Source organism: Zootoca vivipara, chromosome 17, assembly GCF_963506605.1.
Source record: "Zootoca vivipara chromosome 17, rZooViv1.1, whole genome shotgun sequence".
Lineage (NCBI taxonomy): Eukaryota > Metazoa > Chordata > Lepidosauria > Squamata > Lacertidae > Zootoca > Zootoca vivipara.
The window spans coordinates 6,679,486-6,693,893 of record NC_083292.1 but is presented as its reverse complement, the minus strand read 5'-3'; the positions used below and the strand labels follow the sequence as shown (position 1 = coordinate 6,693,893).

Here is a 14,408-nt window from a genome sequence, read left to right as displayed (position 1 = left end):
TGTAGCTAGAATGCCCTCCCTGGTGAGGTGCACCTGCCTCCATCATTATTAAGTTTCAGGAGGAATTTGAAAACATTCCCGTTTACCCAGGCATTTTGGTGGCAGAAGAATGCTGTTATGGGCAACACTTAGAGTAGAGGATGAAATAATGATTTTTAATGTTTTTCACTACAACTACTTATGGAACATTTTAAACCATAACTGCTTTTAGACATTATTTATCATAATTGCTTTTAGAATGATTAACTGCTTAGCTGTTTTGTTTTGGAAATGTTGGTGTGCTTGCCTCCCTAGACTCCTTTGGGAGGAAGGGTGAGATATAAATTCAATAGATTATGACGATGATTGATGGGGAAAATAAACATTTCACATTCCACTGTATGTGGGTAGGTATGTTTCATGGTGTTCTTTTAGTCTACGTATGTATATTCAGCTCGGCAGCTTGTAACATTCTGCATACTGGGGAAGAAATTGCCAATGATGGTCCAACCCCCTGCTGTGCAGGAATCACAGTTAAAAATTCCCTGGTGGCCGTCCAACCTCTTCTTAAAAACCTCCAATAAAGGAGCGTCCATCACCTGCCATGGGAGTCCGTTCCACTGTTGAACAGCTTTTACTTCCTAATGTTCAGTTGGACTCTCCTTTCTTTAAATCAGAGTCCATTGGTTTGGCTCCAGCCCTCTGGAGCAGCAAAAAACAAGCTTGCTCCATTTCCCATGTGACAATCATTCAGGTATTTGAAGATGGCTATCATATCTCCTCTCAGTCTCCTCTTCTGCAGGCTAAACATACCCAACTCCCTCAACTGTTCCTCATCAGGCTTGGTTTCCAGACCCTTGATCATCTCCGACCGCCCTTTTCTGCACATGTTCCAACTTGTCAATATCCTTCGTAAATTGTGGTGCCCAGAACTGGATACAGGACTCCAGGTGGAGTCTGAGTCCGAGGCAGAATAGAGGATTTTTTTTTTGCTGCAACAGGCTAACACGGTTCTCCCTCTGAGCTATATCAACCCTAATACTTTTCAAAAGCTCTAAGGATTCAATATACAACTATGGCTCTGTGGTTAGCTGCAATCAAAGGCATCTGAACACTGATTTACTCTTCGGCATGCTGCGCAGGTCTTTCTCTTTGGGAGAGGCAGAAAAAATAATGCTTCAATGTAAATTATGCCACAGCAGTTTCTGATGTTTCGATAAGATTTAGATCCACTCTGCATTTAAGCAGAAAAGTAGAAAATGGCATTAAATTCAGATAAGTGCAAGATCATGCATATTCGGGAGGCAGAAATATTAAATACACCATCATAATGGAACAGAAGGCCTGGCTGGTAATGGATTGTGAAAAAAGAGTTAAGGGTTTTAATAGATCATTCCTTCAGATCATCACCACTGCAAAGTGGGAGTTAATAAATTATTTGAACATGCATTTTGCGCCTATATTTTAACAACCTATAACAGACGGGTTTTTGTCATCTCACCGAGATGTGGGCGAAAAGCTTCAGGGGAAAGTGTGATTTATGAACCAGACCGACAGAAGCTCATAAAATCATGTGACGTCATGAATGGAATGGAAGGGTGGAAGCACCAGGAATACCAGGAAGGGACACAGCATTGAATGCAGAAGATTCCAGGTTCAATCCCTGGCATCTCAAGACAGGGCTGGAAGAGAACCCTGCCAATCACTGCAGACAATGCTGAGCTTGATAGACCACTGCTCTGACTTTGTGAGGTGCACAGCATACATTTCATTTGTCCTGATTTGTATTTAGGATGCAGGATGCAAGCTGGATACAAGAAAAGGGGTGTGTGTGTGATAGCAAGTGGGATCTGGCTGTTTCTGCCCCTGTCCCATGATAGATCGAGGATGCTGCATGAAACACTTAAGACCTGTCCCTTCACTCTTAGCTTTCAACCAATGAGCAATACTGGTGGATCCAATACCGGGATCCATGCACCTGGAGGGAGCAGGATGGCGGTCAGGTCAGTGCTGGGCAGATGCTGCAGCTCAGGCCTGGAGATCACAGCAACTCTTCCCAGTAGGTCTTGCCCCAATGAAGCAGTTGTGAAGACTGAAGGCCCCTGCTTTCCCACCACTGCATTCCCCATGGCCTTTCCCTAGCAGCCCAAGGCTTTGTCATCTTGTCTCTCTTCATTCCTCTCTGTCTTTTGGGAGACCAGGGGGTTGCAGAGCTGCTCACAGCAGGAGGGGGAGGCTTCCTGGCTTTTTCAGCAGCCTGCCCCCACTCCCTTCCAGCCTTGATTCTGGACTGCCCTCTGCCACTGCCTCTTCCTGCTCACTAAACCCTGTTGCCCCTTCAGCTTCCGACACCTCCTCCTCCTCCCAGTCTGCTCCCTCTTCTCCCTCTGGCCACTCGTCATTGTCCCACCTCTAATCCCCTGGTTCTTCTTCCCCTGCCGGTGCCCTTGGGGGGTTCTCCAGCTGGTTCCTCCCTCCACTCCTCTTCATCCACCCAGTCCATGACACTTACAGTTGTTTCTACAGACCTGAATACCATGGACAATAGTCTAGTGTCCAGGCAGCTATTCCCATATCTGCATTCTATGAAGCAGTTGCAAAAATAGGGGGCCGCTTTCCCTCTACCTGTACCTCCTCCTGATGGGCTGCGTGCACACAGCCGGAGAGTACACCTGTGTGGAAGCTTCCCCTGCTCATCCCCTTCTTGGTTCTGGGAGACCGTGGTGCGGGAGAGGGTGGGGAAGTACCTGTTCCTTAACTTGCCTGACCTGCCTCTTCCTCCTCTTCTTCTGACCCATCCCGTGCTCCACCCTCCAGCTCTAAAGCTTCCCGCGCCTCTAATTCTTGCCTTCTGGTCAGCAGAAGTCCCACAAATCATTGGCCCCCTCTCCATACCTGCCAAGTTGCTGTCGGAGAAATAAGGGACCGGGCGGAAGTAGCAGACCGGAAGTAGCGCGGCGGCCATTTTGGAACTGGGCGGAGCATGCTCAGAAGTGACTTTTGATGCTGCTTTGCCCAGTTCCAAAATGGCCACCGCGCCAGAAGTCACACTGCAGCCATTTTGGAACTGGGCAGAGCAGCATCAAAAGTCGCTTCTGAGCATGCTCCGCCCAGTTCCAAAATGGCCGCCGCGCCAGAATAAACAAAAAAATCTGTTTTTTCAGCTAGGAACAGCTGGAAAAACGGGGATTTCCCAGGGAATACGGGAGACTTGGCAGCTATGCCCCTCTCCCAAGTAAGACTCCAGCCCCTCCCCCCCAGTGCGCACTCGTCAGCATCTTTCCAGACCCAGACAGCACCACACCTCCATCCAGATTAGCTGCCATAACAGTGGTATCAGGAGATCGGCTCCATCCCACTGCGCCTCTGACTACATCCCACTGCGCCTCTGATGTTTTCACCTAGGGACTTCATTGCTGTTGCTTTCCTTCACCCACCTCTCCTCTTGTTTCCAGGTCTCCGACAGATGCGACTACGTCTTTGTCAATGGGAAGGAAATGAAAGGGAAAGCAAACGTCCGTGTCCATTTCATGTACCAGCATCTGAGTGCCCCCCTGGAGATGACCGTGTGGGTACCCCGCCTCCCTCTGCAGATCGAGGTCTCTGACACAGAGTTAAATCAGATCAAGGGGTGGCGGATCCCCATCGTCTCAAATAAGAGGTGGGCTTTTGTCTGAGGTTCTATCGGGTCTAGATGCAGGCTGTGTGCTCTGTGCAAATGGTTGCCGTTAGGGCTGTGCAGAACCCCCCTGGCCTGATCTGGGACCCTATCTGGGGATTCCCCCCTCCCCCCGGCCCAAGTTGACCCAAAGAGCACCCAACCTAGATCCAGATCAAGCAGATCCAGATTCAGGGGTTATAAACCCTAATTAAATATATACTTGGGAGGAGGGCACTCTCCGACCACACTGAAGAGAGCAGGTTTAATCCTGCTGGGTGCTGCATTGCCGCTGGGAACATGCTGGCAGAGCAGACCCTTGCAGGATTGAATTCCCCGCTCACCAGTTGCTGAGTGGAGGAGCCAATCCTGCTGGGGTCCTCAGCGTGTTCCCCTGCTTGGGAACAGGCACTCGCAGCCAAAGACCCTTCTTTAAAGAGGATGGTGCTGGGCCAGTTAGGTGAATATTCCGAACTGATACAAGACAGCTTCCTATGTCCCTATCACTGGGAGGATTTTAAGGCAACCTTAAGACGCTCTTCCTTGCCCAACTGCTCTGCTTGTTTTGCCTTGACAGGTCAGCTAGGGACAGCGATGACGAAGAGGAGGATGAGCGGAAGGGAAGAGGCTGCACCCTCCAGTACCAGCACGCCATGGTGCGGGTCCTCACACAGTTCGTAGCCGAACCCTCAGATCCTGGCGGGCAGATGGCCTACCTGCTGGGCTCAGACTGGCAAGTCGACATCACTGAGCTGGTGAGCGATTTCATACAAGTGGAAGAGCCGAGGATCGCAAAGCTGCAAGACGGGCAGGTGCTTGTTGGACAAGAGCTGGGGATGACGACGATTCAGGTAGGAGGAAAGGAATGCTGGGAAAGAGCAGAAGAGCAGCCATTCTGGATCTGATCAAATGTTCACCTAGGCCAGCATGATGATGCAAAAAGTCTTTCAAAAACTACAGTGGAACCTCTACTTACGAATAACTCTACTTACGAATGTTTCTACTTACGAATGGAGCTCCGTCCGCCATCTTGGATGCGGTTTAGATAGGATTTTTTTTTCTACTTGCGAATTTTTAGATAGGGTTGCTTCGACTTACGAATTTTTTCTCCCAATGTATTCCTATGGGATTCGACTTACAATTTTTTTCGACTTACAAATGTGCGTTCAGAACGCATTAAATTCGTAAGTAGAGGTACCACTGTATTTGAAAATAATACATAAGGTATCATCATCATCACCATCACTTATTGCATTTATATCCCACCTTTCCTGCAAGGACTTTGAGGCATACATTCCCCTCCATTTCATCCTCACAACAACCCTGTGAGGTAGGTTAGGCTGGGAGGCAGCAACTGGCCCAAAGTTACCCGGGGAGCTTCCATGCCTAAGTGGGAAATGGAACTTGGGTTTCCAAAATCCTAGTCCTACGCTCTAACCACTATGCCACACTGGCTCTCCTGCCATTTAACTTCTACAAAAATAGCTAAAGTGGATAAACCCCACTCACCTGCTTTCTGGAGGGGATGTACAGCTCATGGTTGTTTCACACATATGTGTCCCAAAGTTCCCCAGTTCTAGGAAGATATGTTTGTAGAAATAACAAAAATACTAAGAAAACTGGGGGGCGGGGTAAACCTCCTGAAAAACTATTGCTGGTTATATTCAATGGAGACAGCCAAGGGTTATTACAGTATATACACATTTAATTGGTTGTCGGTTTATGGGAGCAAGAACCTACTGATAGCTGGAAACTGGAAAGGAACAAAGGGTTTAAAGGTACACAAATTCTATAACATAATTTAGGACATAGCACTTTCTGAAAAACTGACCTAAAACTGGCATTGCGTGGCTGGAGGGCAAAAGAGAAAGAGACTTTCATGGCAGATTGGTTTCCATTCATCCAGTAAACGAACAAAGACTCTACAGGACAAAGTGTACCTGCCACATTCCATAATATATAGATGTGTTAACATTTTCCTTCATATTGATATTAGCAGCTTATAGCCTCTCTTCGTTTCAGTGCTATAGGTTGGGGAAAAGAGGTGCATGTCCAGTTTGTATCCCCCCCCCCAAAATTTCTTTTTCTTTTTTTTAATGAAAACTTTCTCTATTATATTTTGAAAACACCCACTTTTTAATGACATAGTACCTCCCAATGTGCCTTTTAGGCAATAGACAACTGCCATGGCCATATCCCAGTAACCAGGACTGGCCCAATGACCTATTGGTACCGGAGACAAGGTGGGCCACCAACACTTGTTCCCTCTTGACCAAGAGTCTTGGCAAAATTCCATGAGCCAGTGCTATTGCTCTCCCTGGCTTTGGCTTTTGGCTGCATCTTCAGCTTACCCAAAGCTGAATTGGAAACCCCCCCAGGCTGGATCAGGCTCTCTTGCCCCCCCTTGAACATGCAGCGTGAGGCGGGTCACCTCAGATCGCCTCATAGGTGTGCCAGCCATGCAAGGGCAGCCAGCTAGCTTAGGGGCAGACCACACGGCACACTGTTCCAGCCAGTTTCCATCCCTCAGCATTTGCTGGCTATGGAAGCTGTCTCATTCTGCCTTATGGTAGGGCTTGGTCCTGCCTGTTGCAGTGAGCAGGGAGCACAGGCCTTCCAAGCACAAAGAGCCACTGCCAGTTCCTGAGAGGGGGAAAGGCAAGATGCAAGGAGATCAGCATGGTGCAAGCCTGGCGGCAGGAGCATCGGACTGGCTCTGCTGCTGCACCTGCACCATGCTGCCCTTCTTGCGCCTCTCCCTCTCAGGAACCAGCAGTGATGCTCAGTGCTCAGAAGACAGGTGAGTGATGCTGCCCTGCTTCACTGACCGCTAGCCCCTTATCCTTACCAAATTGCTTTTCCTCAACAGGTAGCCTTTAGGAAGTTGGGAGACGGCAGTCCTCGGTAGCAATCTGTATTTATATGTTGCAAAAGCTGAGAGTCTAATTTTGCCTTCTGTGACTGTCTATAAATACAGAGAATGTATATCTGGGAAGGGAATTGGAAGCGAGAGGGATGGAGGCGGGGAATGCTAGTTGGCCCATCCACTTGAAAGAATATGTATAGCCTGTCACTCGAGAAATCGTCAAAGTCAGCTGCTTTTGAAATGCCAAGGTCTTAGAGAGTGATAGCTCAGCTCACATCCATCTTGTTTAATTCACTTTTCATAAGCGCTGCTTGTCTTCTCTTCAGAGTCTTCTGTAATGCAAGCAAAAAAGTGTGTGTGTGTGTGTGTGTGTGTGTGTGTGTGTGTGTGTGTGTGTGTGTCACTGTCCTGATGAGTTTGCAATCTAAGGTCAGACAGTAGGGATGGACAGAGGGAGACAGGAGGGAAGGGAGAGGAAAACGTAATGAGGGGTTCTGTTTAACTGCCCATAATTTGTCCCCATTGTTTGTTTTCAATCACTAATTTTGATTGAAGGAAAGGTAATTGAATAATCGTATGAAGTTTTTAGTCAGTTAATCAATGAATCTGTGGGTTAAATTAGCATATGGGGGGAAACAATCTTTTTCAGCCAAGAAAGACGATGTAGACATATGTTGCGGCAGGAACTATCATAGAAGAGTCATTCCACCCTCCACAACAGAAAAGGGGGGAATGGGAGATTTTTTTTTTTTTAAGGGATGCTTCACATTGGAATCAACATAAATGCCAGTTCAGATAGATGATAAGAGATAGAGATAGAGATAGAGATAGAGATAGAGATAGAGATAGAGAGATAGAGAGATAGAGAGATAGATAGATATATGTTAGCTGTCCTGCGCATGCTTGTCATAAGCCGCCCAGGGAATATTTATTGATGGTCTACCAACAAATAAATAAACCCATCAAGGAAAGTCGGGACTGAAATGTTTTATACTTATTATTTTAAAAAAGTTTTTAAAGAAGTATGACTCTCCTTGCGGGTTCTGATGCATTTGCCTCGGTTTTCCTGAAAACAGATTCTGTCTCCGCTTTCTGACGCCATCTTGGCTGAAAAGACTGTGACTGTCCTCGACGAGAAGGTGACTATTACTGACCTGGGGGTCCAACTGGTAACCGGGCTTTCCCTCTCCTTACAACTGAGCCCAGGAAGCAACAAGGCCATCTTTGCTACAGCGGTAGCCCAGGAAATTCTCCAGGTGCCAAAACAGGTATGAAGCCTCATTTGCCATTTCTGAGGCCGCCAACAAAAAGACCAAAAGAGAATGCAGATTTGCATACAGTGGGCATATGCACGTTAAGAAATAAAAGCTTATAACTTAAATAGAACTATAATCCATTTCACCAAAAGACCTCTCTAGTAAGCACCTGCCTCTCCTTTGAAATGGGGGTAGGGCTTGGGGCAAGCTGTGAGGGGAAAGGCAAGGAGGTGGTTGAGGTGTAAAGGGGGGTGATCAATTATGCAAGGCAGGGCTTACCTGCCCCCCCCATATTTTATTCAAGTTGCCGTCCGGTAGGCGGGGTTGGCAGGCAGAGTGAGCAGGGGCAGCCGCCTCCATTATTAGCAAAAGTAACATAAAAATGGGTTATATATATTTGGGGGGGGATGTGTATGTTGGACAAAATTGCACACAAATTGTACACCTGGAGAAATTCATACTGAAATGCTGGTGAATTTTCAGGAGGACTTAAAAAATAATAAATTCAAAGTGAGGCGGCAATGTGCACAACTGAACTGATGAGTGGGAAAAACGAGAAACTGGGGACAAACGAAGTCCTATTTACAGACTTCTTTTGTGTATGAGATTGGCTTTGTGTGCATTCATTCGGCCCAAGAACTGTCAGTTGCTGACCCTCAAGCTATGTCCCACCCCCTGAAGCCCTTTTATCAAAGCAAAATCTCTTCCGCTGTAGGAGGAGGAGATGTTGTGGGCCCACGAGGCCTTCACGTGGTGGTGGTAGGGAATGGTTGCCATTCCCCCCCAGCCCATTGGTCGGCTCCCTGCCGCGGCGTGCCCTTGGCGCATCCAATTAGGAGGTTCTAGGGGGGCGTGGCTCGGTGATTTAAGTGAGCGCGCGGCAGGGAATCGGCCTCGCTTCTTTCGGTCCCCCAGCTGCTTCGTTTTCCCACCCACCCACCCCTTTAGGCAGGGTTCTACTTTGACATTGCTATGGACCTCGGTTGGTCGCCGTTGAGGGGGCTGGTAGGAATTTTCCCACTGGGCAAATTGGCTCTGGCCTGGTGGTTTTCGCCTACCTCGTAGCAACTCGTCACAACTTTGGTTTTGGCGGTAGGCATTGGATTATCTCTGAAAGGTACAGGTGTGAGGGGGGCAGGTTGCTGCCATCACCTCCCCCAAATGCGGAAGGGTGCTCCCTTAAGGAGTCCGGGGGTGTTGCCAAGTCTGAAGCCATGGTAGGTGAGGGTCAGAGGGCACGCCCCCTAGTGGTGGCCCCAGGATGAGCTCCTAGTTGATGTGCATCGCAGCAGAGCGGGCTGGAGTCGGATATAGTCGGTTAGATCAAATGCCTATGCCAATACCTCTCTACATCCGTAATCAATAAAGTTGTGGCTTTCTACGCCCATTAACTATATGCAATGTGTCCTGTGTCTTTATTTCTCCCGGGGAGGCATCGGGGTATCGCCACACAAATGCTGGGTAAATTTCCTGCTCAGAGGGAATATGATGCTCATTCATCTCTCTTTCAGATGGTTTTGGTGGGGATGAGAAGAGGTAACCTAAGGCTGAGGCCTTGGTAGAGCACTCAGAATGAAGTTCTCCCCCTTCCCCAATGTGCATTCTCTCTCTTTCTCTTTGTAGTGTTCAGCAATCAAGTGACACGTGGCTAGAAAGCCAGGACAGGCAGTTCATCCTTTGCTGACCAGCAGAGTTAAAATCGCTACCTTGAAATCAGCTCAAAAGCAGGGTTGGGTGGTACTTAAGCCCCCAGCAAGCTGTTCATTTCACTTCCCGAGGAAATTGAGTCATATCCGAATCCATCCTTTCAGTGCAGTGGGGGTCGGGGAAAGAAATGAAACCAGGTGGCAGGCCAAAACCTGGAAAAGAGCTCAGGGAGCTTGTAAAGGATCCTTCCGCTGTGTCTACAGTCAATATTGGGTTTGCAAAGCAGTTGGCAAGGGGAAAGCGGGAGGGACGTTGAGCATACGGTAAGAGCCTCTGCACAGTGTCAGCATTGACAGGAACTTGTCAAGGTTTATCTATTTATTATCTAGGAAGCTGCCTTATACTGAATCCGACCTTTGGCCCATCTAGCTCAGCACAGAGTAGCCCTTCAGGGTTTCAGACAGAAAGCATACCTGGAGATGCTGAAGATTGAACCTGGGACTTTCCGCCTGCACGGCGGATGCTTTGCCCCTGAGCTCTGGTCCATCCAACTCTGGTCCCCTGAGAGACTGGTTTTCTCCATAGATGTTCACAAAGTTGTATACACAAAGGGACCAGTCCTGCCATTGGGGTGAGTGAGGTGGCTGCCTCAGGCAGAATCCTCCTCCTCAGTTCCCTGACCATCCCCTTCTATTGGAGGAGAGAGCTGTGTGTCATGCACCTTCCCCTCCAGCTTTATAAGCACCCTGCTGATCTGCCCGTGCCATGCCCTGTTGCCAGGATTTGCTCCTGTATATGGAATGGGTGCATACGTGCGCCATTTTGTCTTTTGCCTCAGGCAGCAAATTGTCTTGGGCACGGCCCAAACAATAAAGCAGCTCATCAATCAAGATAATATGGAGCTTAAAGCAAGCAAAAAAACAACAACCTTAAGTTCAGTAAACAGGCATAATACAACTTGCAAGTGCCCAAAGTTCATCAGGGAGAGGGATCTCAGCCAGGAGGGAGCTCCAAAAAATTGGGCTCACAGTCCTGAATGAACTGCTCCTGGTTGAAATGGGGGGAAGAACCATGTGAAGAAAAAGGTGGTAAATAAAGATAGATAAAACAAGAACCCTGAAACTTGGCTTCAAGAGCTTTTAGAAACCCACTTTCTGTCCCAGGAGCCTCAGGACTCTGGTGCTTTTCTTCCTGGCTAGCACTAAGTCCAAAGCCTGCATTCCATCATGCCCTGTGTGCTTTGCAAGGAGACTTTATCTTTTATATAAAGTGGTTTTTAGAAATCATAAATATAATAAGCAATTACTTGTGCTCTCCCCCCCCCACCCAGTTTGAATACAGAGCAGTAGTAAATGATCCAATCACCTGTGATGCTGTTTGACATGCAATTTATTAGTGTTTCAAAGCATGCACAAGAGACCTCAGGGGGGATACAAGTCTCTTACCACTTCTGTGGGAAACAAATCTTATTACCTATGACTATTTAAAACGTAGCCCTTGTCTTTCATAGAATTGAAATAAAAATGAATGGCTCGGTGTGGAATTAAATTTCCTCCATAGCTGTGACTCCAGGCTGGAGAGATTGTTTCCTTGATCTGCCACTGAAGTACTTTGGAGGGGCGGGGGGACGCTCAGGAGCAGGGAAAGGGGTCTGCTCTATATTTCTCCACCGTGAACCGAAAAAGGAAAAGGGGGTTCAGTTTGCTCAGTGTGAGCTTTGTGATGACCATGTGTGGCAGGTGTGGAGAACTTCTGGCCCGCAGGTCAATTTTGGCCTTCCAGTTGTGCCAGTTTGGACCCGCAAGGTCAGTTTTCTGAAACTATACCTACTTGGCGATCGGATAGTGTCACCCTGGTGCTCAAGTGACGTCAGTGGTTGAGCCCCTGCTTTACATGCAGAAGGACCCAGGTTTAATCCCTGGCATCTCCAGTTACAAATATGGTTCTGCTTCTTTCTGAGACCCTTAAGAGATTCCGTCAGTTGGACAAAAGTGGACAATACTGAACTAGATGGACACACCTGGCATAAGGCACCTTCCTGCACTAAGTCCTCGGCTTTTAATTAGATGGAAATCTATTTCTGCTTGAATTTCATTTCAAATGGTCTTTCTACAAATATATTTTGTGAGTCGAGAACCCGCCACCCGCTTGGGGAAATAAAGACACACGGACACAATGTATTATAGTTAATGGGTGGGAAAGGCCACAACTTTATTGGTTACAGCATGTGAGTGGTATTGGCTTAGGCATTGGATCAGACAGACTAGATGACTCCCCCCGCTCAGCGTGGAGTCATCAAAGGTTAGCAACCAGAAGGTGGAGGTGGAGCCTGTTGATGCAAATACAACTAAAAGCTCCCCCTGATGCTACTGGGGGTCGTGCCATGGCCCTAGTCACCAGCAGGGCATCGGACAGGATCCACGACCGCCGGATTCCTTTAACGGAATACCCTAAAGATGGAGGGGTAGGCGATGGCCCGAACCTTGGCCCCTCCGACACATCATGGATATACCAATGCTTAACCTGGCGCAAAATGGAGGCTGAGGTCTGCCGCGGCTGCAATAAGTGCAGCTAAATCCCGCCCCCGAGCCAGCTCTATTGGCTGGCTACCGGAGGCATGGCGCGGCAGCGAGGGCAGGTAGGCAAGGGGCCGAAACGCTCCCTTGTCTATGTGGGAGCGGCTTCAACTCACAACCCCTCCCCTCCGTGAAGAGGAGAGACTTTGTCCTGATGTATGACCTCAGGAAAGCTTTCTGGTTCCTTCATGATAGCTTCTGCCAGGACCTACCTTTTGTAGGATTAAGTTCCATAGTTTAACTAAGTGTTGTGTGGATAAGTACTTTCTTTTGTCTCTCCTGAATCTGCCAACATTCAGCTTCATTGGAGGTCCCCGAGTCCTAGTGTTATTAAAGAGGGGGGGACTTTTCTCTCTGCCCACCATGCATAACTTGAAATGCCTCTTATGTTGTCTCCTTGTATCATAGCAACCCTGTGGTTTTTAACTCTGATGGGTTTCTCAGAATGATGTTGTTGTTGTCGTTTCCCTTACAGGAAGCTGCTATAAGCTGCTGGATCCAGTTCAGTGACGGGGCAGTCATGCCCTTGGACCTATATGACATCAAGGACTTCTCTCTGGTGGCAACCTCTGTAGATGAGAAGGTGGTCTCCATTCTCCAGAGCCCCAAATTCAAATGGCCCCTTGTCGTTGCCGAGTCAGAAGGCCAGGGGCTGTTGGTGAAGGTGGAGATGGTGATCAGCGAATCGTGCCAGAAATCTAAACGGAAGAGTGTCATGGCTGTCGGGAGTGGGAATATCAAGGTCAAGTTTGGTCAAAATGATGCCAACCCCAACACTAGTGACAGCAGGCAGGTTGGGGCCAGCGTGCACTTGGAAAACCACACCAGTGACAGGCGTCAGAAGACAACCCTGCAGGAGGGGTCTCGGCAAGATGGGCCTTATTACAGCTCATCGATGGGCCAGGAAGAAACCAGGGGGGCCAGCACACAAAAGTCAATTCTTAGTAAAAAGGAGGACCGCGAGAGCCTTCTAGATGATGACAGCCATATGCAAAACATCCCAATAGACTTCACCAGCTTGCCGGCACAGGTGGACTTGCCAATGAGCAATGGAGATCTGGAAGAGAACGACCTTGTGGAGACGCCCAGGGGCCTAAGTGACTTGGAGATTGGAATGTATGCTTTGTTAGGTGTCTTTTGCTTGGCCATACTAGTCTTCCTTATCAACTGCATCACCTTTGCCTTGAAGTACAGGCACAAGCAGGCTCCCTTTGAAGAGCAAGAAGGCCTGAGCCACTCTCATGACTGGGTAGGACTAAGCAATAGGGCAGAACTGCTGGAGAACCACCTTAATTTTTCCACCCAGCAAGAGGAGTGCATCACAGCCATTGACCAAGGCATAGACTTGGAGGAGAGCAAGTACCTCCTGGATGCCAACACCCAGAAGAACCTCAACGGCCAAGTCTTCCGGTCCTCGGACCCCACAGCCACCCCCGAAGGGAAGGAGCAGAAGAGCGAGCAGACCGCCTCACCAACCTCCAAGCGGAAGCGGGTCAAGTTCACCACTTTCACCACCATCTCTTCAGATGGCGGCTGCCCTACCGTCAACTCTATCTTGACCAGCAGTGAGGATGATATCAAGTGGGTTTGTCAGGACATGGACCTGGGGGGATGTAAAGAACTAAGGAACTATATGGAACGGCTACATGAAAATGTGTAACAGTACACTAGAAACCCTTTTGCTTTCTTCTTTTCTCTTTGTTTTCCACTCACCTTTCTGCCTTTAATTTGGCGAACTGGGACAAAACAAAAAAACCTGCAACCATTTGTGAACAATTAAAATGGTGGATTATTTGGTTTCAATGGAACCCTGAGGAGCACTTTGAGTAAAGGTCGCAAGTGGCAACTGTTATCTGTGCTCAGTGGAAATTAAATAAGATGTTTGGGAAATATTCTGATGGAAGGCAACTTACATGGGAAAATAAATTTTTTTGAAAAACCAGATTCCATTTTGTGGGGAGGTTGCACAGGAAACCAATGCTAACCTGCAAACTCCAATGCGAAATCAGGTATTTTATATCATGCGATCTCATCTGGCCTGTAGTACAAACCTGACCTGTTAGGGCTTCCAATTCACCCCATAAGACCTTTTCCCCCATATGTTGCATCAGATGTGGGTCAAGCAATCTGCATTCAGACATGGGGTTTATTGCAATAGTTTTACTTGTTATAATGTCAGCCCTTCTGTCCCGATTATTCTAACATTCCTTTTACATTGCAGTATCTTCTTGTGTTTTGAAACTGTGGCCTTTTCATCAATAGACCACCATGCTGTGCTAAATTTTAAATACTGCCCCAGATTCCATCAACACAAAATGCCCACAAGTCATCAGAGTTGCAAATGGATTGATTTTTGGAAGCAATTAACATGAAGGTGAGTGCTAAACTTCTGCAGCATTCCCCTGCATTTCCACGACTGGCATTCA

The 14,408-nt window shown here is 47.9% G+C and overlaps 1 protein-coding gene across 1 annotated transcript in view; it reads left to right on the top strand.

Moving 5' to 3' along the window:
• Window positions 1-13,642, top strand: part of LOC118076152 (transmembrane protein 132D) — a 334,703-nt gene extending 321,061 nt beyond the window's left edge. Inside the window, exons 7-10 of the mRNA XM_060269805.1 lie at window positions 3,435-3,640; window positions 4,215-4,488; window positions 7,580-7,771; window positions 12,458-13,642. Coding sequence (XP_060125788.1) covers window positions 3,435-3,640; window positions 4,215-4,488; window positions 7,580-7,771; window positions 12,458-13,642 — 1,857 coding nt within the window. The remainder of the gene's footprint in view (window positions 1-3,434; window positions 3,641-4,214; window positions 4,489-7,579; window positions 7,772-12,457) is intronic.
• Window positions 13,643-14,408: the final 766 nt, after the last annotated feature.